At 44.4% G+C, this 24,682-nt stretch overlaps 1 protein-coding gene across 1 annotated transcript in view; it reads left to right on the forward strand.

The window, feature by feature from the left end:
- Positions 1-7,106: 7,106 nt before the first annotated feature.
- The window catches only part of pgm5 (phosphoglucomutase 5), a 296,274-nt gene continuing 278,698 nt past the window's right edge, over positions 7,107-24,682 (forward strand). Inside the window, exon 1 of the mRNA XM_070887138.1 lies at positions 7,107-7,574. Coding sequence (XP_070743239.1) covers positions 7,317-7,574 — 258 coding nt within the window. The 5' untranslated portion in view covers positions 7,107-7,316. The remainder of the gene's footprint in view (positions 7,575-24,682) is intronic.

The following is a 24,682-nucleotide window of genomic DNA, read 5'->3' on the forward strand; positions in this document are numbered from 1 at the left end:
CATGACTGTAAAATGTCTTTTTTTTTTGCATTTGTAAAACTAATGGATTGGACATTTTTAAATTAGAAAGTATAGCACATCATTTTAAGAAAACCAATAATACGAAGTGAAAGACTAGCTCGAGGCGTATGTCTGCCTCCCTTTTGAGATTCTGGTGACCTATGTTCTCTGTAATTTTTTTTGGCGCGCAGTCCTTTTCAATTTTTTGTACATGCATGATTAATTCCATTGAAAAGCCGATACTGTGGGAACGTTGCTGGTGCTCTCTGCATAAGAGGAATCTTTTTTTGCTCTAGGTGATTTGACAAATCGGCAATCTTTGTACACTCACAGGATATTATACATGGTGAATCAAAAGGGTTAAATCTCCTCTTCCAGCATGAAACGTCACCAACCTGAAACATTAACTATGTTTCTCTCTTTCCACAGATGCTGCCTGACCTGCTGAGTGTGTTCCAGCATTTTCTGTTTTTAGTTCAGATTTCCAGCACCTGCAGTATTTTGCTGCTGTTCTTAGTGCTAGGTTGTTGTCTTAAGTCTTGGTGTAAATTGTTTTTGGAGGAGGTGATAAAAAAAATCTGGATCCCACAGTAAAGTAACATTGTACAGTATGTCAAAGTACACATTACACTCCCAGGCACCAATGGACCCATAATTTTTTTTTCAGGTAAGTGGCCGCGCAGCTTAACAGGAAAGTTGTCAGGCATTACCCTGTTTTGTATGATTTGAAGGAGTAGGAACATAAGAGCAGGAGTAGAACATACAGCCCTTCGAACCTGCTCCGCCGATCAATAAGATCATGGCTGCACTACCTCAACTTCACTTTTCTGCCCTATCCCATTATCCCTTGATTCCCTTAGTGTCCAAAAATCTGTCAATCTCTTGAATATATGCAACAACTGAGTATTCTAAGCTCTCTGAGGTAGAGAATTCCAAAGATTCACAATCCTTTGAGTGAAGAAATTTCTCCTCATCTCAGTCCTAAAATGGCCGACCCCTTATCCTATGACCCCTATTTCTGGACTCTTCACCTAGAGGAAACAACCTATCACCATCTACTCTATCAAGCCTTCTAAGAATGTTATATGTTTCAATAAGATCACCTCTCATCTAAACTCTGGAGGATATCTTTTCTCATAGGACACACCTCTCACCCTAGCAATCAATTTAGTGAACTTTTGTTGCACCCCCCACCCCCACCCCTCCAGCTTAAGGCATGTATCTCCTTCCTCTGGTAAGGAGACCAAAACTACACACTACTACAGGTGTGGTTTCACACAAGCCCTGTATAATTGCAGCAAGTCTAAGAAAAGGACAAGCTAAGTTTATTTTTGATTGTGGCAGAAAATTTTGCGAGACAGATTTTGTGCAATATGATTGTTGAATAAAAGTAGAAAACATCAAATTAGAAAAATGAAACGAGAAAAAGCATGTAATCGATAAGGAATAAACAAATTGATGGTTGTTCAAAGGATGGTCACAATGTTTATTAAAGGCTCAAAACTTATTTTCTTTATAGTGATAGGAGAAGAAACACTCTACTGGTAGAGATTTTTTTAGCAAGGATGTAAATGAAAGTAAAAATAACAGGTTGTGAAATGAGTTTGTATAGCTCCCAATCCAACTCCTAGTGGATATAAAACTGCCGCCAGCACAGAATTTCCTCTATTTCAACACTAATTGACAGTCTCAGAGAGGCTGCAGGATGATTGGAACATGAGGCCATTCAGCCCCTTGAACCTGGTCTGCCATTAGATCATGGCTGATCTGTATCTTGCCTCCATTTACCTGCCTTGGTTCCATTTCCTTTATCAAATATCTATCTCTGTTTTGAAATTTTCAATTGACCCTCAGCCTCAACAGCATTTTGGGGAAGAGAGTCCCAGATCTTCACAACCCTTTTTTGTAGAGCTGCTTCCTGACAGCATCCCTGAACGACCTAGCTCTAATTTTAAAGTTGTGTCCCCTTATTCTGGACTCCACCACCAACCCCCCCCCCTCCAAGTTTCTATCCCTATAAATCAAGAAATAATGAAGGCCTGTAATAAAGGAATGGCAATGATCATGGGTGATTTTAACCTTCATGTTGATTGGACAAAGCAAATTGGCTAGGGTAGCCTTGAAGAGTTCATAGTGTATCCAGGATAGTTTCGTTGAACAGTACGTTGCGGAACCAACCAGGGAGCAAGCTATCTTAGATCTAGTACTGTGCAATGAGGCAGGATTAATAAATGCTTTCGTAGTAAAGGATCCTCTAGAATGAGTGACCATAACATGGTTGAATTTCAAATTCAGTTGGAGGGTGAGAAAGTTGGTTCTCAAACCAGGCTCCTAAGCTTAAATAAAGGAAACTACAAAGATATGAAGGCAGAGTTGGCTAAAGTGGACTGGGAAAATTAAGACTAAAGTATGCGACGGTTGATGAGCAGTGGCAGACATTTAAGGAGATATTTCATAACTCGCAACAAAATATATCCCAATGAGAAGGAAAGACTGCAAGAGAAGGGATAACCATCCGTGGTTAACTAAGGAAGTAAGAGATAGTATCAAATTGAAAACCAGGGCCTACAATGTGGTCAAGGCTAGTGGGAGGCCAGAGGATTGGAACATTTCTAAAAGCCAGCAAAGAATGACTCAAAAAATGATAGAGGGAAGGTAGATTATGAAAGTAAACTAGCATGAAATATAAAAACAGATAGTAAGAGTTTTTACAGGTACATAAAAAGGAAGAGTGGCTAAAGTAAATGTTGGTCCCCTAGAGGATGAGACTGGGGAATGGCAGAGACATTGAACAAATATTTTGTATCGGCCTTCATGGTAAAAGACACTAAAAACATCCCAATAGTGGATAATCAAGGGGCTATGGGGCGGGAGGAACTTAATACAATCACTATCACTAATGAAATAGTACTAGGTAAAATAATGGGACTAAAGGCGGACAAGTCCCCCGGACTTGATGGCTTACATCCTAGGATCTTAAATGAAGTGGCTGCAGAGATAGTGGATGCATTGGTTGTAATCGACCAAAACTCCCTGGATTCTGGGAAGGTCCCAGTGGATTGGAAAACTGAATGGATCGCCCCTATTTTAAAAAAAAAAGGCAGGAAACTATAGACCAGTTAGCCTAACATCTGTCATTGGGAAAATGCTGCAGTCCATTATTAAGGAAGCAGTAGCGGGACATTTGGAAAAGCATGATTCAATCAAGCAGAGCCAGCAAGGTTTTATGAAAGTGAAATCATGTTTGACAAATTTGCTGGAGTTCTTTGTGGATGTAACGAGCAGGGTGGAGAAGGGGGAACCAGTGGATGGTGATGTATTTGGATTTCCAGAAGGCATTTGATAAGCTGCCACATAAGAGGTTACTGCACAAGATAAAAGTTCATGGGGTTGGGGGTAATATATTAGCATCGATAGAGGATTGGCTAACTAACAGAAAACAGCAAGTCGGGATAAATGGGTAATTTCCCGGTTGGAAAACAATGATTAGTGGGGTGCCGCAGGGATCGGTGCTGGGGCCTCAACTATTTACAATCTCTATTGATGACTTGGATGAAGGGACCAAGTGTATTGGAGTCAAGTTTGCTGATGATACAAAGATGGATAGGAAAGCAAATTGCGACGAGGACACAAAAAATCTGCAAAGGGATATAGATAGGCTAAGTGAGTGGGCAAATATTTGGCAGATGGAGTATAATGTGGGAAAATGTGAGGTTATCCACTTTGGCAGAAAAAATAGAAAAGAAAATTATAATTTAAATGGAGAAAAATTGCAAAGTGCTGCAGTACAGAGGGACCTGAGGGTCCTTGTGCATGAAACACAAAAAGTTAGTATGCAGGTACAGCAAATAATCAGGAAGGGAAATGGAATGTTGGCCTTTATTGCAAGGGGGATAGAGTATAAAAGCAGAGCAGTCCTACAACTGTACAGGGTATTGGTAAAGCCATACCTGGAGTACTGCATACAGTTTTGGTCTCCGTATTTAAGGAAGGATATACTTGCATTGGAGGCTGTTCAGAGAAGGTTCACTAGGTTGATTCCGGAGATGAGGGTGTTGACTTATGAAGATAGGTTTAGGTTGGGCCCATACACATTGGACTTCAGAAGAATGAGAGAATCGTATTGAAACTTATAAGATAATGAGTGGGTTCGACAAGGTGGATGCAGAGAGGATATTTCCACTCATAGGGGAAACTAAAACTAGGGGACATAGTCTCAAAATAAGAGGCCGCCCATTTAAAACTAAGATGAGGAGAAATTTCTTCTCTGAGGGTTGTAAATCTATGGAATTCTCTGCCCGAGAGCTGTGAAGGCTGGGTCATTGAATATATTTAAGGTGGAGATAGACAGATCTTTGTGCGATAAGGGAGTAAACGGTTATGGGGAGCAGGCAGGGATCTGGAGCTGAGTCCATGATCAGATCAGCCATGATTTATTGAATGGCGGAGCAGGCTCGAAGGGCCAAATGCCCTACTCCTGCTCCTAATTCTTACGTTCTATCAGCTCATTTAATTATCTTAAACACCTCACTTAAATCACCCCTGAATCTTCTATACTCAAGGGAATACAAGCCTAGGTTGTGCATCCTGTCATAACTTAACTAGGATGGAAATGCAAAACAATGCCATGCTGGTGCGGTAGAGGGTGCTCTTGAGGTTGAGATACAAGCATGTACATGGTGCTTTACTCTGCATGTGGCTCTGCTATACCTAACCTGGGGATTGCTTGACGGATATGGGGAAAGGGCGAGGATAATTCTTTCTGAAAGCCAGCACAGGCATGATGGGTTACATAGGTTTTTGTGGGTTGAATGGCTGTGTTGGCCCCTATGCTGTGGTTCTGTTCTAATGACACCGGGTGCCTGAAATGTGAAGAGTGCTATTCCCCAGAAGTAACGTCACTTATCGCGATAAGCATAACAAAAGAAAGTAACATGGTTATATGAATTACATTATAAATATCAATAGGAAAGAAAAGGATTTGCAGAAGGGAAGATCTATAGGACCTTGTCTCTTCAACCACAATTTGCATTTATATATTGCCTTTACGTGGTAAAACATCCCAAGGTGCTTCACATGAGTGTTATCAAACTAAATTAGACACAGAGCCACATAAGGAGATAGGATGACCAAACAAAGGTGTTTTAAGGAGCATCTTAAAGGAGGAGAGAGAGAGGAAGACAGGTTTAGGGAGGGAATTCTAGAGCTTAGGGTCCAGGCAGCTGAAGGCACTGCCACCAATGATAGTGCGATTAAAATAGGGGATGCCCAAGAGTCCAAAATTGGAGGAGCGCAGAGAACTTGAAGGGTTGTAGGTTGGAGAAGGTTACAGAGATAGGGAGGGGGCATCTTATGTTTAATGGCAAACATTTAAGCAGAGGTTGTAGTGTTGTCCGGAAAATGGGGCCCTAACTATAATGTTGCACAAGCAAATTATTGTGATGTTGTTTGAAAGGGAGAGCTTTCAAGACATTGGACTTGCAAAGTGGGGGTCCTGCAGTTGGCTATTCCAACTTAGTTATTGAAAACATTGAGTTACTTTGCCAGTCGTTCTGTTTCACTCCTGGTTGCTGAATGCCATGACAATTGGGATTGTTTAATATATATATATATATGTGTGTGTGTATTTTAACAGTGTAGTAACATTACAGTTTAACAAATTAATTTGTAGAGTTTACATTGGTTCAATATACTCATATAGCTAAACAGCATCTGTAATTTTCAAACTGCTACATTTCCCTTCACTTTTTTAAACTGTAGATAGGATTGTAATCCACAACTCTGTTTTGGAAGTGAACATTGTTTCTATCAGCAACACCAAGGAGTAGGCTCGTGTGGTTGGACCGAATGGCCTGTTTCTGTGCTGTAATTCTATATAACTTGTATTTATATGGCGCCTTTAACGTAGTAAAATGTCCCCAGAGGCTTCACAGGAGCGCTATCAGGCACAATCTAACATCGAGCCACATATATTAGGATAGGTGACCAAAAGCTTGGTCAAAGAGGTTGGATTTAAGAAGCCTCTTAAAGGAGAGATTTACGGTGAGAATGCAATCAATAGAGACATTCCTTTATTTAAAACACTGCACACTCTTACACCGTTTACACGAGCTGTTACTCGAGAATGTAAAGCCTCAGTGAAGTGTTCGGCCCACAGCCGCAGTGTTGTGCCCTCGACATCCCGCTGTCAGAAGTAGGGGTTACAGTATTGGATTTGATGGAGGCACAGATCTTGTAGTTCTACGTATGGCCACCAGCTATGCTGTTCTCCAACTTATGTGAGAATATTCCAGTTGTTTAAAGGACTATTGTAATGAAACAAAAACAGCTTGCAAGGTTGAAATCTAATTATCGGTTTGCGTCATAAAATAAGGAAGCATAAAATCAGAAAATATTTGGGAATTACATGTCCACAGTGTAAACAATGCATCAAGATAATAAATAGTTGTATGCTATACCACACCATGTACACTGATTTATAAATAGAAAGAAAAAAGACTTGCATTTCTATAGCACCTTTCATGACCCAACGTGTTTTACAGCCAATGAAGTACTTTTTTGAAGCGTGGTCACTGTTGTAATGTTGCAAACACGCCAGTCAATTTGTGCACAGCAAGCTCCCACAAACAGCAATATAATAGATAGTCTGTTTATTTCGTGATGTTGGTTAAGTGATAAATATTGGACTGGACACTGGGGAGAATCCCCCCTTGCTGCTCTTCGAAATAGTGTGTGGAATCTTTTCCACCCACTTGAGAGGGCAGAGGGGGCTTTAGTTTAACATCTGTTCTGAAAGAAAGCACCTCTGACACTGCAGCACTCCCTCAGCACTGCACTGGAGTGACAGCCTGGATTTTGTGGTTACATTTCTGGAAGTAGGACTTTAACGCAGGACCTTCTGACACAGAGGTGAGAGTGCTACGCACTGAGCCACAGCTGAGAACAAAATAAAAGTTATTGAGGTGCCTTTGGAAACATTATCACCGGGGCAAAAGCACCTTGGGAGCAAGTTTTGAAGCTGTGCTCGGGCTGACAGGACTTGATTCCCCCGAACAAATGTTGGTTGCAACACACACACACCCCACACAGCATCCAGTTACAACACTGGCGCAAGTCGATAATTCTCCGACGCTCCTTCTAGGGGCTATTTTTAGTTCGCTGTTGCAGTTCATTTCAAAGTCTCCCCGCCTCCCCTCCCCTCCTCTTCTCGTTGCTTTTTGTGTGTGTGTTTTGTTGGCAACTCCTCGCTCAAAGGCTGCGAGCTAAGGACAACCCAGTGTCAGAAGATCCCCGAGTGCTGAGGGAGGACAACCATCATGGAAAACACTCCCATCCCCGTCGTTACCGTCCAGACCGTCCCTTACGACGACCAGAGACCCGGGACCAGCGGCTTGAGGAAGAAAACCTCCGTCTTCGAGAGCAAAAGGAACTATCTGCAGAACTTCACTCAAAGTGTCCTGTCTTCCATAGACCTGCGAGACCGGCAGGGCTGCACCATGGTGGTGGGGAGCGATGGGCGATACTTCAGCAGGACCGCTATAGAGACCATCGTCCAGATGGCAGCTGCTAACGGGGTAAGGAGCAGAACGCTTTCCAAAACTTCCCCCAAAATACCCCAAACGAGTGTGAAGTGATTCCGGACACTGTGTGAGGCAGACACAGCATTAACAAGAAGTCAGTTTCCTCATAGAGGCTTGTAAATTCCCCCATGAATCTCAATATCTTCCTCACTCTTTTCATACCTTAACTGTTAGGAACAGGGTATAATTTATAATAACCAAAGCACAATTACTCTTTTCTAATTTAACACCCCGGCCAATGTGAATGTTTTTGTTGTTGTTTGTACAAGAGTGTGACAGATAGGGTTATAAAGAAACGGAGTGACATTAATTCTGCACTAGTTGGAAAAGTCTCACCCTAAATCCTGTCCGTGCATTGAGCAGAGGGACAGGTAGCATTGTCTTTATATAAATAGACTGGCGCCTAGGGAAATAATCTGTTGTTTCTGGCGAATGGCTTCGGAATACCAGTCTGGACATTAGCTGCTCCTTTTCCCTTTCTACCCCGACCTGGTTGAGAGTGGACCCCTCGCCCCACTTTTCAAACGGACCCAGATGACGTGGAAGGGAATTAAATATCGATTTATTTTGGTTTAGATTTTATTGTTTAACATGCCGGCACCTTACATACATATGCGAGCATGACGTGATGTTATCTGGAAGAGCCCAACCAGTTTATATGTTTTGAAGTTTCGCTTTATATGTTTTGAAGTTTTAAGCCAGAATTGTTGATTTACAAACCAATAAGCAAGGCAGCGACTTAGACAGATCGTATTAGTGCATTTACCCATCTGAATTTGGTATATTGATCCCACAAAACAAAATCTAGGCAGAAAGTTTACTTTAGATGTTTATGGCAAGGGGATGGGTGAAACCTGGCAATAATGGGTGTTGATCTCACTATTGAGCACCTTATGGGTAGCTCCATCGTAACTTGATAATTGGGAACTCAACAACAATTTGCCTTTATTTAGTGCCTTTAATGTAGTAAAATGGCCCAAGGTGTTTCACAGGAGCAAAATTTAATTCCAAGCCACATAAGGAGATATTAGGACTGATGACCAAAAGTTTGGTCAAAGAAGTAGGTTTTAAGGATTGTCTTAAAGGAGGAGAGAGAGGCGGTCGGGTTTAGGGAGGGAATTCCAGGATTAGGGCCTAGGCAGCTGAAGACACAGCCGGTATTGGTGGAGCGATGGAAATCGGGGATGAGCAAGATGCTGCAATTGGAGGAGCGCAGCGATCTCGGAGGGTTGGAGAAGTTTAGAGAGATAGGGAAGGGCGAGGCCATGGAGAGATTTGAAAACAAGTAGGGGGACATGTTTGCCACTGACATAGATTTCCCATCTTGAATGTTGTGTAAAGTTGGCAGTGGCATTTTTTAAATTGATCAAACGGAAAAGGGCTAAAGGCAATGAAGCAGGACACTGCCAAACTTGAAAAGAGTTTTAAGAAATTATGAGATAAATCAGGTAGTAGTGATTAAATGATGCGGCATCCTGATTTTTAAAAGTCTGATGACTGTAGAAGAAGGAAAGAGGTTGCTGAAGAGTCAATGGTTTCCTGGTCCTGGAGGAGAGGGTTAAGAGTTGGAGACTGTATGATGTGTCTTGATTTCAACACAGTGAGAATGTTGGGTGGAGGAAAAGTATGTAGGATAGAGTACTTGCAATTTACAAGTATTACAATGTATGACAAAGTATTTAGAGCACCGAAACAGACCATTCAGCCCAACAGGTCTATGCTGGTTTATGCTCCATACGAGCCTCCTCCCACCCTACTTCACCTCACTCCATCAACACATCCTTCAATTCCTCCCTCAGGTGTTTATTTAGCTTCCCCTTAAATGAATCTATACTATTCACCTCAACTACTCCTTGTGGTAGCGAGTTCCACATTCTTACCATTCTCTGGCTAAAGATGTTGCTCCTGAATTCCCTATTTGATTTATTAGTGATCATCTTATATTTATGGCCCCTAGATTTGGTCTCGCTCACAAGTGGAAGCATCTTCTCTACGTCTACCTTATCAAACCCTTTCATAATCTTGAAGACCTCTATCAGGTCAGCCCTCAATCTTCTATTTTTTAGAGAAAAGAGTCCCAGCCTGTTCAATTTTTCCTGATAGGCATAACCTCTCAGTTTTGGTATCATTGTAGTAAATCATTTTTGCACCTTCTCCAGTGCCTCTATATCCTTTTTTATAATATGGAGACCAGGACAGTTCACAGCACTCCATGTGTGGTCTAACCAAAGTTCTAGACAAGTTTAACTTTTCTGCTTATCAATTCTATCCCTCCAGAAATGAATCCCTTGGTTTGCTTTATTTAATGAAGGAACATCAAAGTTCAGTGATCATTGGCCATAGGAGTATTGATGTATAATTTTGAGATTGGAGGCTAAAGTTGAAAATTAGGTAATGACTAGATAATCTGTATTTTAGTGATGTGGTTAAAGGATAAATATTAGCCCAGGACGCCAGTGAGAACCCCTGCTCTTCTTCCAATTGGTGCTGTGGGATCTTTTACTTCCACGTGAGAGGGCAGACAGGACCTAGGTTTAACGTCTCATCTGAAAGACAACACCTCCAACAGTGCAGTGTTCCCTGGAGTGTCAGTCTAGATTTTACACGCAAGTCTCTAGCGTGGGACTTGAACCCACAGCCTTCTGACTCCGAAGTGAGAGTATTACCCACTGAGCCACAGATAACACCTAATGAGAACTAAGTTACCTATTGGAAGACAAGTTTTTTCTTGTATCCTCTCCAGTAGCGTGAGTTAGAAGCTAGACAAGTTTCCTGAGATGTGGGATTGCTATTGAAGTCTTAGATGGACCCAGGTTTTAGACAGAGTTCAGAATTGTTAAGGGGAAAGAAGAATTTTGCACAGAAGTGAAAACTTAAGTTGTTTGGAGACGGCTTTAGTAACAGTCGATGTGGGAATCCTACTTGAGTTCGGAGTAGATAACAAAGTCAAGAATGTTGATTTTAAAAATAGGACTAAGGGTTGAACTATCAAAGATAAGAGGCAGTTAGATGTATGATTGCCTCGAAGAAATTGTAGCATAGACATTGTTATTGGTATGCTAGTCAAGCATTAAACATGGGTTACTAAAATGTTTCAGGTGTAACAAAGTCTGCTGGTTTTTCTCATGATTTTGTTGTTATAAGCCAGTTGACATTAATAGACCAGAAAATGAAAAGTGGGAAGTACTTTTAATTAGCTGTGAACTGCACTTAAGACTCATCATCATCATAGGCAGTCCCTCGGAATCAAGGAAGACTTGCTTCCACTCTAAAAATGAGTCCTTAGGTGACTGAACAGTCCAATACAAGAATCACAATCTCTGTCACAGGTGGGACAGATAGTCATTGAGGGAAAGGGTGGGTGGGACTAGTTTGTCGCAAGCTCTTTCCGCTGCCTGCGCTTGATTTCTGCATGCTCTCGGCGATAAGACTCAAGGTGCTCAGCGCCCTCCCGGATGCACTTCCGCCACTTAGGGCGGTCTTTGGCCAGGTGTCAGTGGGGATGTTGCACTTTATAAGGGAGGCTTTGAAGGTGTCTTCTGCCCACCTTTGGCTCGTTTGCAGTGAAGGAGTTCCGAGTAGAGTGCTTGCTTTGGGAGTCTCGTGTCTGGCATGCGGACAATGTGGCCTGCCCAGCGGAGCTCATCAAGTGTGGTCAGTGCTTCAATGCTGGGGATGTTGGTCTGGTTGAGGACGCTAACGTTGGTGCGTCTGTCCTCCCAGGGAATTTGCAGGATCTTGCGGAGACATCGTTGGTGGTATTTCTCCAGCGACTTGAGGTGTCTACCATACATGGTCCATGTCTCTGAGCCATACAGGAGGGCGGGTATTATTACAGCCTTGTAGACCATGAGCTTGGTGACAGACTTGAGGACCTGGTCTTCGAACACTCTTTTCCTCAGGCGACCGAAAACTGCACTGGCGCACTGGAGGCGGTGTTGAATCTCGTCGTCAATGTCTGCTCTTGTTGATAAGAGGCTCCCGAGATATGGGAAATGGTCCACGTTGTCCAGGGCTGCGCCGTGGATCTTGATGACTGGGGAGGCAGTGCTGTGCGGCGGGGACAGGTTGGTGGAGGACCTTTGTCTTACGGATGTTTAGTGTAAGGCCCATGCTTTCATACGCCTCAATGAATACGCCTCTGAAATAGCACTGGGGAGGTGAAGGCAGAATTGCTGTAGGATTAGGTGGATGAAGCAACCACTTGTACACTGGAGAGCTGTAAACCCCACTGCAAGGAGACATGGAGAAGAGGCATTCAATTTAGAACAAAATAACTTGCCATTATACCGCGCCTTTTATGACCTCAGGACATTCCACATGAAGTACTTTTTGAAGTGTAGTCACTGTTGTAATGTAGGGAAACGCGACAGTTGGCCCACAGCAAGATCTCGCAAAGAACAATGCGATAATGATCAGATAATCTGATTTAGTGATAATTTATGGAACTGATGTCCCTCCACCATAATAATGCCTGTTATACTAAGTCTGGGATCAGTTGGCTAAAAGCACCCAACATCAGTCAACCAGCACAGTCTTGAATGTGCTTGACTCACATGCAGGTCTCTTGGCAGTGCATAACCCAAGAACGTCTCACGCCATCAGAATCGCAACAGGATTTGGAAATCCTGCAGCCATCCAGCACACTTGCTCCTTCCACAAGGGAATCACTTTGAAGGAGTGCGAGGTTTGGTGTTGTAAATCGGAAACAAACAAGCATCAAGAAAGAGCAAGTCATGCCAATTCAAGCTGGTAACAAATAATTGACAACATGTATTTATATAGAGCCTTTAATGTAGTAAAATGTCCCAAGGCGCTTCACAGGAATGTTATAAGATAAAACGAATACATTTGACACTGAGCCACATAAGAAGAAATTACGGTAGATGATCAAAAGCTTGGTCAAAGGAGCGTCTTAAAGGAAGAAAGAGAGGTAGAGAGGTGGAGAGGTTTAGGGAGGGAGTTCCAGAGCTTGGGGCCTAGGTCATCATCATAGACGGTCCCTCGAACGAGGATGACTTGCTTCCACGAGAGTTCACAGATGTTTCAATGAAGGACCCGATGTTCCAATCCTGAACTCCAGTTGAGGGGGTGGAAGATTCTGTGTGTGCATTTTTTTTAACGTGTGGTGACCATTGCACATCAGCCACCACACAGGCTTGACAGAGCTAGGTCTTTATCCAGCGTCGAGTCGGGAGGTGGAGCGGGAGATCGCTGAGGCGAGCCGCTGCAGCTGCAGCAGGGAGAGAAGGCAAAACAGAAGTAGAAAGAAATCGAAAGGTGACGTCACAGCCAAGGGGGTAAGTGATTGGCTGGTGATTGGTAAGTAGTTTTTCTTTTTCTTTTCTATATCAGTAAGTAACATTTAGCATTGTTAATAAATTAAGTTAATCTAGGGGTTAAGTCATGGCAGGAGAGCTTGGACACGTGTTATGCTCCTCCTGTAATATGTGGGAAGTCAGGGACGCTTCCAGTGTCCCTGACGACTAGATGTGTGGGAAGTGTATCCGCCTGCAGCTCCTGACAGACTGCATTACGGCACTGGAGCTGCGGGTGGATTTAGTCTGGAGCATCCACGATGCTGAGGGTATCGTGAATAGCACATTTAGTGAGTTGGCCACACCACAGGAAAAAGGTACACAGCCAGATAGGGAATGGATGACCAACAGGAAGAGCAGTGCAAGGAAGGTAGTGCAGGGGTCCCCTGCAGTCATACCCCTGCAAAACAGATACACCGCTTTGGGTACTGTTGAGGGGGATGACATATCAGGGGAGAGCAGCAGCAGTAAAGTTCATGGCACCGTGGGTGGCTCTACTGCACAGGAGGGCAGGAAAAAGAGTGGGAGAGCTATAGTGATAGGGGATTCAATTGTAAGGGGAATAGATAGACATATCTGCACCACAAACGAGACTCCAGGATGGTATGTTACCTCCCTGGTGCAAGGGTCAAGGATGTCTCGGAGCGGGTGCAGGACATTTTGAAAAGGGAGGGTGAGTCTTGGTGCATATAGGTACCAATGATATAGGTAAAAAATGGGATGAGGTCCTACAAGATGAATTTAGGGAGCTAGGAGCTAAATTAAAAAGTAGGACCTCAAAAGTAGTAATCTCAGATTGCTACCAGTGCCACGTGCTCATCAGATAGGAATCGCAGGATAGCTCAAATGAATATGTGGCTTTAGGAGTGGTGCAGAGGGGAGGGATTCAAATTCCTGGGACATTGGAACCGGTTCTGGGGGAGGTGGGATCAGTACAAACCGGACGGTCTGCACCTGGGCAGGACCGGAACCAATGTCCTCGGGAGAGTGTTTGCTAGTGCTGTTGGGGAGGAGTTAAACTAATATGGCAGGGGGGGGGGGGGGGAACCTATGCAGGGAGTCAGAGGGAAGTAGAATGGGGGCAGAAGTAAAAGATAGAAAGAAGAAAATTAAAAGTGGATGGCAGCGAAACCTAAGACAAAAAGCAAAAAGGTCCACATTACAGCAAAATTCTGAAGGGGCAAAGGGTGTTAGAAAGACAAACCTGAAGGCTCTGTGCCTCAATGCGTGGAGTATTCAGAATAAGATGGACGAATTAACTGTGCAGATAGCAGTTAACGGTTATGATGTAATTGGCATCACAGAGACATGGCTCCAGAGTGACGAAGGTTGGAAACTCAACATCCAGGAGTATTCAACATTTAGGAAGGATAGACAGAAAGGAAAAGGAGGCGGGGTGGCATTGCTGGTTAAAGAGGAAATTAATGCAATAGTAAGAAAGGACATTAGCTTGGATGATGTGGAATCGGTATGGGTGGAGCTGCGGAATACCAAAGAGCAGAAAACGCTAGTGGGAGTTATGTACAGACCACAAACAGTAGTAGTGAGGTTGGGGACAGCATCAAACATGAAATAAGGGATGCGTGCAATAAAGGTACAGCAGTTATCATGGGCGACTTTAATCTACATATTGATTGGGCGAACCAAACCGGTAGCAATGTGGTGGAGAAGGATTTCCTGGAGTGTATTAGGGATGGTTTTCTAGACCAATATGTCAAGGAACCAACTAGGGAGCTGGCCATCCTAGACTGGGTGATGTGTAATGAGAAAGGACTAATTAGCAATCTTGTTGTGCGAGGACCCTTGGGGAAGAGTGACCATAATATGGTAGTATTCTTTATTAAGATGGAGAGTGACACAGTTAATTCAGAAACTAGGGTCCTGAACTTAAGGAAAGGTAACTTCGATGGTATGAGGTGTGAATTGGCCAGAATTGACTGGCAAATGATACTTAAAGGGTTGAGGGTGGATAGACAATGGCAAGCATTTAAAGATCACATGGATGAACTTCAACAATTGTACATCCCTGTCTGGTGTAAAAATAAAACGGGGAAGGTGGCTCAACCGTGGCTAACAAGGGAAATAAAGGATAGTGTTAAATCCATGGAAGAGGAATATAAATTGGCCAGAAAAAGCAGCAAACCTGAGGACTGGGAGAAATTTAGGAGTCAGCAGAGGAGGACAAAGTGTTTAGTTAAGAGGGGGAAAATAGATTACGAGAGGAAGCTCGCCAGGAACATAAAAACTGACTGCAAAAGCTTTTATAGATATGTGAAGAGAAAAAGATTAGTAAAGACAAACATAGGTCCCTTGCAGTTGGCTTCAGGTGAATTTATAATGGGGAACAAAGAAATGGCAGACCAATTGAACAAATACTTTGGTTCTGTCTTCACAAAGGAAGACACAAATAACCTTCTGGAAGTACCAGGGAACCGAGGGTCTAGTGAGAAGGAGGAACTGAAGGATATCCTTATTATGCGGGAAATTATGTGAGGGAAATTGGTGAGATTGAAGGCCGATAAATCCCCAGGGCCTGATAGTCTGCATCCCAGAGTACTTAAGGAAGTGGCCTTAGAAATAGTGGATGCGTTGATGATCATTTTCCAACAGTCTATCAACTCTGGATCAGTTTCTATAGACTGGAGGGTAGTTAATGTAACACCACTTTCTAAAAAGGGCAGGAGAGAGAAAACGGGTAATTATAGACCAGTTAGCCTGACATCAGTTGTGGGGAAAATGTTAAAATCAATTATTAAAGATGAAATAGCAGCGCATTTGGAAAGCAGTGACAGGATCGGTCCAAGTCAGCATGGATTTATGAAAGGGAAATAATGCTTGACGAATCTTCTGGAATTTTTTGAGGATGTAACTAGCAGAGTGGACAAGGGAGAACCAGTGGATGTGGTGTATTTGGACTTTCAAAAGGCTTTTGACAAGGTCCCACACAAGCGATTGGTGTGCAAAATCAAAACACATGGTATTGGGGGTAATGTACTGACGTGGATAGAGAACTGGTTGGCAGACAGGAAGCAGAGAGTTGGGATAAACGAGTCCTTTTCAGAAAGGCAGACAGTGACTAGTGGAGTGCCGCAGGGCTCAGTGCTGGGACCCCAACTCTTTACAATATACATTAATGATTTAGATGAAGGAATTGAGTGTAATATCTCCAAGTTTGCAGACACTAAACTGGGTGGCGGTGTGAGCTGTGAGGAGGACACTAAAAGGCTGCAGGGTGACTTGGACAGGTTAGGTGAGTGGGCAAATGCATGGCAGATGCAGTATAATGTGGATAAATGTGAGGTTATCCACTTTGGGGGCAAAAACACGAAGGCAGAATATTATCTGAATGGTGGATGGCAGATTAGGAAAAGGGGAGGTGCAATGAGACCTGGGGGTCATGGTTCATCAGTCATTGAAAGTTGGCATGCAGGTACAGCAGGCGGTAAAGAAGGCAAATGGTATGTTGGCCTTCATAGCTAGGGGATTTGAGTATAGGAGCAGGGAGGTCTTACTGCAGTTGTACAGGGCCTTGGTGAGGCCTCACCTGGAATATTGTGTTCAGTTTTGATCTTCGAATCTGAGGAAGGACATTCTTGCTATTGAGGGAGTGCAGCGAAGATTCACCAGACTGATTCCCGGGATGGCTGGACTGACATATGAGGAGAGACTGGATCAACTGGGCCTTTATACACTGGAGTTTAGAAGGATGAGAGGGGATCTCATAGAAACATATAAGATTCTGACGGGACGGGACTGGACAAGTTAGATGCCGGATGAATGTTCCTGCTGTTGGGGAAGTCCAGAACCAGGGGACACAGTCTTAGGATAAGGGGTAGGCCATGTAGGACTGAGATGAGGAGAAACTTCTTCACTCAGAGAGTTGTTAACCTGTGGAATTCCCTGCTGCAGAGAGTTGTTGATGCCAGTTCATTGGATATATTCAAGAGGGAGTTAGATACGGCTAAAGGGATCAAGGGGTATGGAGAGAAGGCAGGAAAGGGATACTGAGGGAATGATCAGCCATGATCTTTTTGAATGATGGTGCAGTCTTGAAGGGCTGAATGGCCTACTCTTGCACCTATTTTCTATGTTTCTATGTTAACCAGGATGACTGGAGACCTGCTCTGCTGCACGGACCTAGTGCGCACACAAATTGCAGTGTGGGCAGGTCCATGCTGTCCCTGGGCCTTCAGCTCTTCTGGGCCCCATACCTTCATTCGCCAGGGCCCAGCGCTCCAGTTCTATAGCCCCGACCTGTGGTGGTGTTCTCACACAGGTTGGGGCGGCCCACGGTGTATTTATACAGCACCTCCAAAGTAGTAGAAACGTCTCCAGGCACTGCACAAGAGCAATTATCAAACAAAATTTGACATAAGGAGACATCAAGGACAGGTGAGACGTGAGACTCAAGTTCAAATCCCACCACGGCAGCTGGGGAATTTAAGTTCAGTAAATTAAATTTAAAAATCAGGAATAAAAAGCTATTGTCATTAATGATGACCATGAAACTATTGGATCGTCGTAAAATCCCACCTGGTTCACTAATGTCCTTTAGGGAAGGAACTCTGCCGTCCTTACCTGGTCTGGCCTTGGTGTTTGACTCTTAACTACGCTCTGAAATGGTGTAGCAAGCCATTCAGGTGGGATAAACTGCTACGAAAAACAACAATAACAATAAAACCAGACAGAGTGAGTCTTTAGGTGACATACGAACATAAGAACACAAGAATTAGGAACAGGTAAGGCCATCTAGCCCCTCGAGCCTGCTCCGCCATTCAACAAGATCATGGCTGATCTGGCCGTGGACTCAGCTCCACTTACCCGCCTGCTCCCCATAACCCTTAATTCCGTTATTGGTTAAAAATCTATCTATCTGTGATTTGAATATATTCAATGAGCTAACCTCAACTGCTTCCTTGGGCAGAGAATTCCACAGATTCACAACCCTCTGGGAGAAGAAATTCCTTCTCAACTCGGTTTTAAATTGGCTCCCCCGTATTTTGAGGCTGTGCCCCCTAGTTCTAGTCTCCCCGACCAGTGGAAACAACCTCTCTGTCTCTATCTTGTCTATCCCTTTCATTATTTTAAATGTTTCTATAAGATCACCCCTCATCTTTCTGAACTCCAACGAGTAAAGACCCAGTCTACTCAATCTATCATCATAAGGTAACCCCCTCATCTCCGGAATCAGCCTAGTGAATCGTCTCTGTACCTCCTCCAAAGCTAGTATATCCTTCCTTAAGTAAGGTGACCAAAACTGCACGCAGTACTCCAGGTGCGGCCTTACCAATACCCTATACAGTTGCAGCAGGACCTCCCTGCTTTTGTACTCCATCCCTCTCGCAATGAAGGCCAACATTCCATTCGCCTTCCTGATTACCTGCTGCACCTGCAAACTAACTTTTTGGGATTCATGCACAAGGACCCCCAGGTCCCTCTGCACCGCAGCATGTTGTAATTTCTCCCCATTCAAATAATATTCCCTTTTACTGTTTTTTTTTCCAAGGTGGATGACCTCACATTTTCCAACATTGTATTCCATCTGCCAAACCTTAGCCCATTCGCTTAACCTATCTAAATCTCTTTGCAGCCTCTCTGTGTCCTCTACACAACCCGCTTTCCCACTAATCTTTGTGTCATCTGCAAATTTTGTTACACTACACTCTGTCCCCTCTTCCAGGTCATCTATGTATATTGTAAACAGTTGTGGTCCCAGCACCGATTCCTGTGGCACACCACTAACCACCGATTTCCAACCCGAAAAGGACCCATTTATCCCGACTCTCTGCTTTCTGTTCGCCAGCCAATTCTCTATCCATGCTAATACATTTCCTCCGACTCCGCGTACTTTTATCTCTGCAGTAACCTTTTGTGTGGCACCTTATCGAATGCCTTTTGGAAATCTAAATACACCACATCCATCGGTATACCTCTATCCACCATGCTCGTTACATCCTCAAAGAATTCCAGTAAATTAGTTAAACATGATTTCTCCTTCATGAATCCATGTTGCGTCTGCTTGATTGCATTATTCCTATCTAGATGTCCCGCTATTTCTTCCTTAATGATAGTTTCAAGCATTTTCCCCACTACAGATGTTAAACTAACCAGCCTATAGTTACCTGCCTTTTGTCTGCCCCTTTTTTAAACAGAGGCGTTACATTAGCTGCTTTCCAATTTGCTGGTACCTCCCCACAGTCCAGAGAATATTGGTAGATTATAACGAATGCATCTGGTATAATTTCCGCCATCTCTTTTAATATCCTGGGATGCATTTCATCAGGACCAGGGAACTTGTCTACCTTGAGTCCCATTAGCCTGTCCAGCACTACCCCCCTAGTGATAGTGATTATCTCAAAGTCTTCCCTTCCCACATTCCCGTGACCAGCAACTTTTGGCATGGTTTTTGTGTCTTCCACTGTGAAGACTGAAGCAAAATAATTGTTTAAGGTCTCAGCCATTTCCACATTTCCCATTATTAAATCCCCCTTCTCATCTTCTAAGGGACCAACATTTACTTTAGTCACTCTTTTCCATTTTATATATCGGTAAAAGCTTTTACTATCCATTTTTATGTTTTGCGCAAGTTTACTTTCGTAATCTATCTTTCCTTTCTTTATTGCTTTCTTAGTCATTCTTTGCTGTCGTTTAAAATTCTCCCAATCTTCTAGTTTCCCACTAACCTTGGCCACCTTATACGCATTGGTTTTTAATTTGATACTCTCCTTTATTTCCTTGTTTATCCACGGCTGGTTATCCCTTCTCTTACTGCCCTTCTTTTTCACTGGAATATATTTTTGTTGAGCACTATGAAAGAGCTCCTTAAAAGTCCTCCACTGTTCCTCAATTGTGCCACTGTTTAGTCTGTGTTTCCAGTCTACTTTAGCCAACTCTGCCCTCATCCCACTGTAGTCCCCTTTGTTTAAGCATAGTACGCTCGTTTGAGACACTACTTCCTCACCCTCAATCTGTATTACAAATTCAACCATACTGTGATCACTCATTCCGAAAGGATCTTTTATTAGGAGATTGTTTATTATTCCTGTCTCATTACACAGGAGCAGATCTAAGATAGCTTGCTCCCTTGTAGGTTCTGTAACATACTGTTCTAAGAAACAATCCGGTATGCATTCTATGAATTCCTCCTCCAGGCTACCCCGTACGATTTGATTTGACCAATCGATATGTAGGTTAAAATCCCCCATGATTACTGCCGTTCCTTTTTCACATGCCTCCATTATTCCCTTGATTATTGTCCGCCCTACCGTGAAGTTATTATTTGGGGGCCTATAAACTACGCCCACCAGTGACTTTTTCCCCTTACTATCTCTAATCTCCACCCACAATGATTCAACATTTTGTTCATTAGAGCCAATATCGTCTCTCACAACTGCTTGATATCATCCTTTATTAACAGAGCTACCCCACCTCCTTTCCCTTCTTGTCTATCTTTCCGAATTGTCAGATACCCCTGTATGTTTAATTCCCAGTCTTGGTCACCCTGCAACCACATTTCTGTAATGGCCACCAAATCATACCTATTTGTAATGATTTGTGCCGACCTCTCATTTACTTTATTTCAAATGCTGAGTGCGTTTAGGTAGAGTGTTTTAATGCTAGTTTTTAAACCATAATTTTTAGTTTTGACCCCTCCTGCAGCCCCTTTATATTCATACATATTGTCCCTTCCTATCACTTTGTGGTTTGCACTTACCCCAGTGCTACTCTGCTCTGTTGCCTCCTGCCTTTTGCATTCTTTCTTGGGGTCCTGTTCATCTGAGCTCTCCCCCACTCTAACTAGCTCAGAGCCCTCTCCTGGGTTCCGAATACTCCTTGTATTGAGGCACCGAGCTTTCATGCTTACCTTTTTATTACACTTTGACCCTTTAGAATTTTGCTGTACAATGGCCCTTTTTGATTTTTGCCTTGGGTTTTTCTGCCCTCCAATTTTACTCATCTCCTTTTTGTCTTTTGCTTCTGTCTCCATTTTGTCTCCCTCTATCTCCCTGCATTGGTTCCCATCTCCCTGCCATATTAGTTTAACTCCTCCCCAACAGCACTAGCAAACACACTCTCTAGGACATTCGTTCCGGTCCTGCCCAGGTACAGACCGTCCGGTTTGTACTGGTTCCACCTCCCCCAGAACTGGTCCCAATGCCGCAGGAATTTGAATCCCTCCCTGCTGCACCACTGCTCAAGCCACGTATTCATCTGAGCTATCCTGCGATTCCTACTCTGACTAGCTCGTGGCTCTGGTAGCAATCCCGAGATTACTACTTTTGAGGTCCTACTTTTTAATTTAGCTCATAGCTCCTTAAATTTCTCTCGTAGGACCTCATCCGTTTTTTTACCTATATTGTTGGTACCAATGTGCACCACGACAACTGGCTGTTCACCCTCCCTTTTCAGAATGTGCTGCACCCGTTCCGAGACATCCTTGACCCTTGCACCAGGGAGGCAACATCCAATCCTGGAGTCTCGGTTGCAGCCGCAGAAACGCCTATCTATTCCCCTTACAATTGAATCCCCTATCACTATCGCTCTCCCACTCTTTTTCATGCCCTCCTGTGCAGCAGAGCCAGCCATGGTGCCATGAACTTGGCTGCTGCTGCCCTCCCCTGATGAGTCATCCCCCTCAACAGTACCCAAAGTGGTGTATCTGTTTTGCAGGGGTATGACCACAGGGGACCCCTGACTATCTTCCTTGCACTGCTCTTCCTGCTGGTCTTCCATTCCCTCGCTGGCTGTGGACCCTTCACCTGAGGTAAGACCAACTCGCTACACGTGCTACTCACGTCATTCTCAGCATCGTGGATGCTCCAGAGTGAATCCACCCTCAGCTCCAATTCCGCAACGCGGGCCGTCAGGAGCTGGAGGCGGATACACTTCCCACACACGTAGTCGTCAGGGACACCGGAAGTGTCCCTGAGTTCCCATATGGTACAGGAGGAGCATATCACGTGTCCGAGCTCTCCTGCCATGACTTAACCCTTAGGTTAACTTAAATTGGCAACAACAATGTTAAAAGTTACTTACTGATCTGGAACAGAAAAAAGAAAAAAGAAAAACTACTTACCAGTCACCAGCCAATCACTTACCCCCTTGGCTGTGACGTCACCTTTCTATTTCTTTTTACTTCTTTTTTGCCTTCCTCCTGTAGCTGCGCAAGCTGGGCCTCTCCACGCACCTCCCGAACTCCTGATCTCGCGGCCTCTCGACGACTCGCTGACCCCGGACTGTAGCCTCTCCACGCACCTCCCGAACTCCTGATCTCGCGGCCTCTCGACGACTCGCTGACCCCGGACTGTAGCCTCTCCACGCACCTCCCGAACTCCTGATCTCGCGGCCTCTCGACGACTCGCTGACCCCGGACTGTAGCTTCTCCAGGCACCTCCCGAACTCCTGATCTCGCGGCCTCTCGACGACTCGCTGACCCCGGACTGTAGCCTTTCCACGCACCTCCCGAACTCCTGATCTCGCGGCCTCTCGACGACTCGCTGACCCCGGACTGTAGCTTCTCCAGGCACCTCCCGAACTCCTGATCTCGCGGCCTCTCGACGACTCGCTGACCCCGGACTGTAGTCTCTCCAGGCACCTCCCGAACTCCTGATCTCGCGGCCTCTCGACGACTCGCTGACCCCGGACTGTAGCCTCTCCACGCACCTCCCGAACTCCTGATCTCGCGGCCTCTCGACGACTCGCTGACCCCGGACTGTAGCTTCTCCAGGCACCTCCCGAACTCCTGATCTCGCGGCCTCTCGACGACTCGCTGACCCCGGACTGTAGCCTTTCCACGCACCTCCCGAACTGAACAGTCCAATATGGGACAGCCATGTGGGAATACCTTCACCACACATACTGCAGCAGTTCAAGAAGGTGGCTCATCACCACTTTCTCAAAGGCTATGAGGGATGGACAATAAATGCTGGCCTTGCCAGCGATGCCCACATCCCATGAATGATTAAATTAATATATATATGGTTTGCCCCTTTAAGAAATGGTGTAGCTGTGGCACTCCTCGTAAACCATCTTAAATTAATGTCCGGTGCCGTATTGCTGGTGTAAGTGGTTTCTCTTAGGTGTTTTCGAAGCACCCCCAATTTACAATAGTTTTAATGCTGGGAATTATTACCGTATGGAACAGATGAACGAGTCATGGACAAATACCTCGGTCTCAACCGGCAATGCTTTATTAAAGTTAAAACACACACCTGCACCCAGTAAGACCACACACACCCTGGTGTGTAAAACAAACAAATGCAGTACAATACACAGTGTGGCCTGTCTAAACAGGTCCCTAACGCGAAGTACCCATGTCTAAAACATCTCCCCTGAAAACCCCTAAAGCTTGGTTGGGACACACGACATCCTTTCACACTATGCGGTGGTCTTAAAGATCCGAGAGCTGGGATAAATGCTCACCAAATTACCCCTCTGGCTTACTCACTGCTTCTCCCGATGAGGCGTATCTTCTGGGTCCGTACCAAACTGTGGTATTCAAATTTAGTCTCAAGATCAGCATCCCAGTCGAAGTAGGAGGGCTTTCTTGGCTGGTAGATGGTGGTTTCTTCTCTCTGTTCCAGGTGGAGTGCTCGGTCCTTGTGCGTTGCAAGCAGACGTAGAAGAGGGGAGAGAGAGAGATGGCTTCCAACTGCCATTCTTAGACCTGCAAGACTGCTTAAAATCCAACTGTCCTTCCCGCCTGAGGCTGTCCAACTGAAAAGCAAAAATCAAGTCTTTGCCTGCCCCTTTGTCAACTGGGCTGTCCCTCGATGGGTGGCTCCGATGAGTCTGTGGTCAAAATAGCTTTCTTTTGTCTTTCGATGGCCTGAAACCCTGGCCACTTTACTTAATGTCTCACTGATGGGTTCCAATTCCATAACAAAAGGCACTTATCAACCATGATGTTACTGCATTCAGCCATTCTCATTCTCGTCCAGTTGATGTGTATTCAACTTAAACATGTTTGGGCCTCCTCCAGATCAGCTTTTCTGCTGTACAGTGAATATGTCCCAGCAAAGTTCAAAACTTATGTCTAAAAGTTCACGCCGATGTTTTCGCCGAATCTTACAGTCGCCCCTATGATATTTCAAGAATACTTCTGGAATATCAAACATCCACTGGTGAAAACACGTCGTGGTCCAACCAACCCTATATACTTTACTTTTAACACCCCAATATACATCCCTGAAATACAACCGTGCATTGCACTATTACAATACAGATACAGAAAGTTACATTCAAGGTTCGTTAACTACGGCCTCCCATCGACTCTGGAGTGCCTGACTTCTCTTTTTACAAGAAATACACAACAGGCATATCACAATCAAAAACTGTACAATGACGAGAGCATGTGAGCATATCCGGATCAATGGAGGAACCTCCACACTTATACCAAGGTCCCACCAGGGTGGGGAATTTATCCCTTTAATTCTTTCTCCTATGTCCCGGTTTGTCTGTTCCAGTGTGAAATAATGTTTCTGCGAGAGCTCAACGGTTTTTATGCACCCGCGCTAAATGCCGTCATGACATCATTGAGCACCCCTCGCCTCTGCCTCCCCGGACTAACGTTATCGTACACTCCCATATCGTCCAGTCTTTCCCGACTCACATCCCCGTAACTGAGTTCAAAAGAACTGGCGGAACATTTCTTTAATGAGTGCCTCATACAGCTGCTCAGTTTCTTTTGGACACCACTCGGGCAGATGGACCCCGGTTAGGTTTAAAATGACTGACGCGACCGCGTAATGCAGCCCCTGGAATAAAACCTTTCCAGTCGGGACT

This window comes from Pristiophorus japonicus, chromosome 1 (genome assembly GCF_044704955.1).
Source record: "Pristiophorus japonicus isolate sPriJap1 chromosome 1, sPriJap1.hap1, whole genome shotgun sequence".
Taxonomy (NCBI): Eukaryota; Metazoa; Chordata; class Chondrichthyes; family Pristiophoridae; genus Pristiophorus; species Pristiophorus japonicus.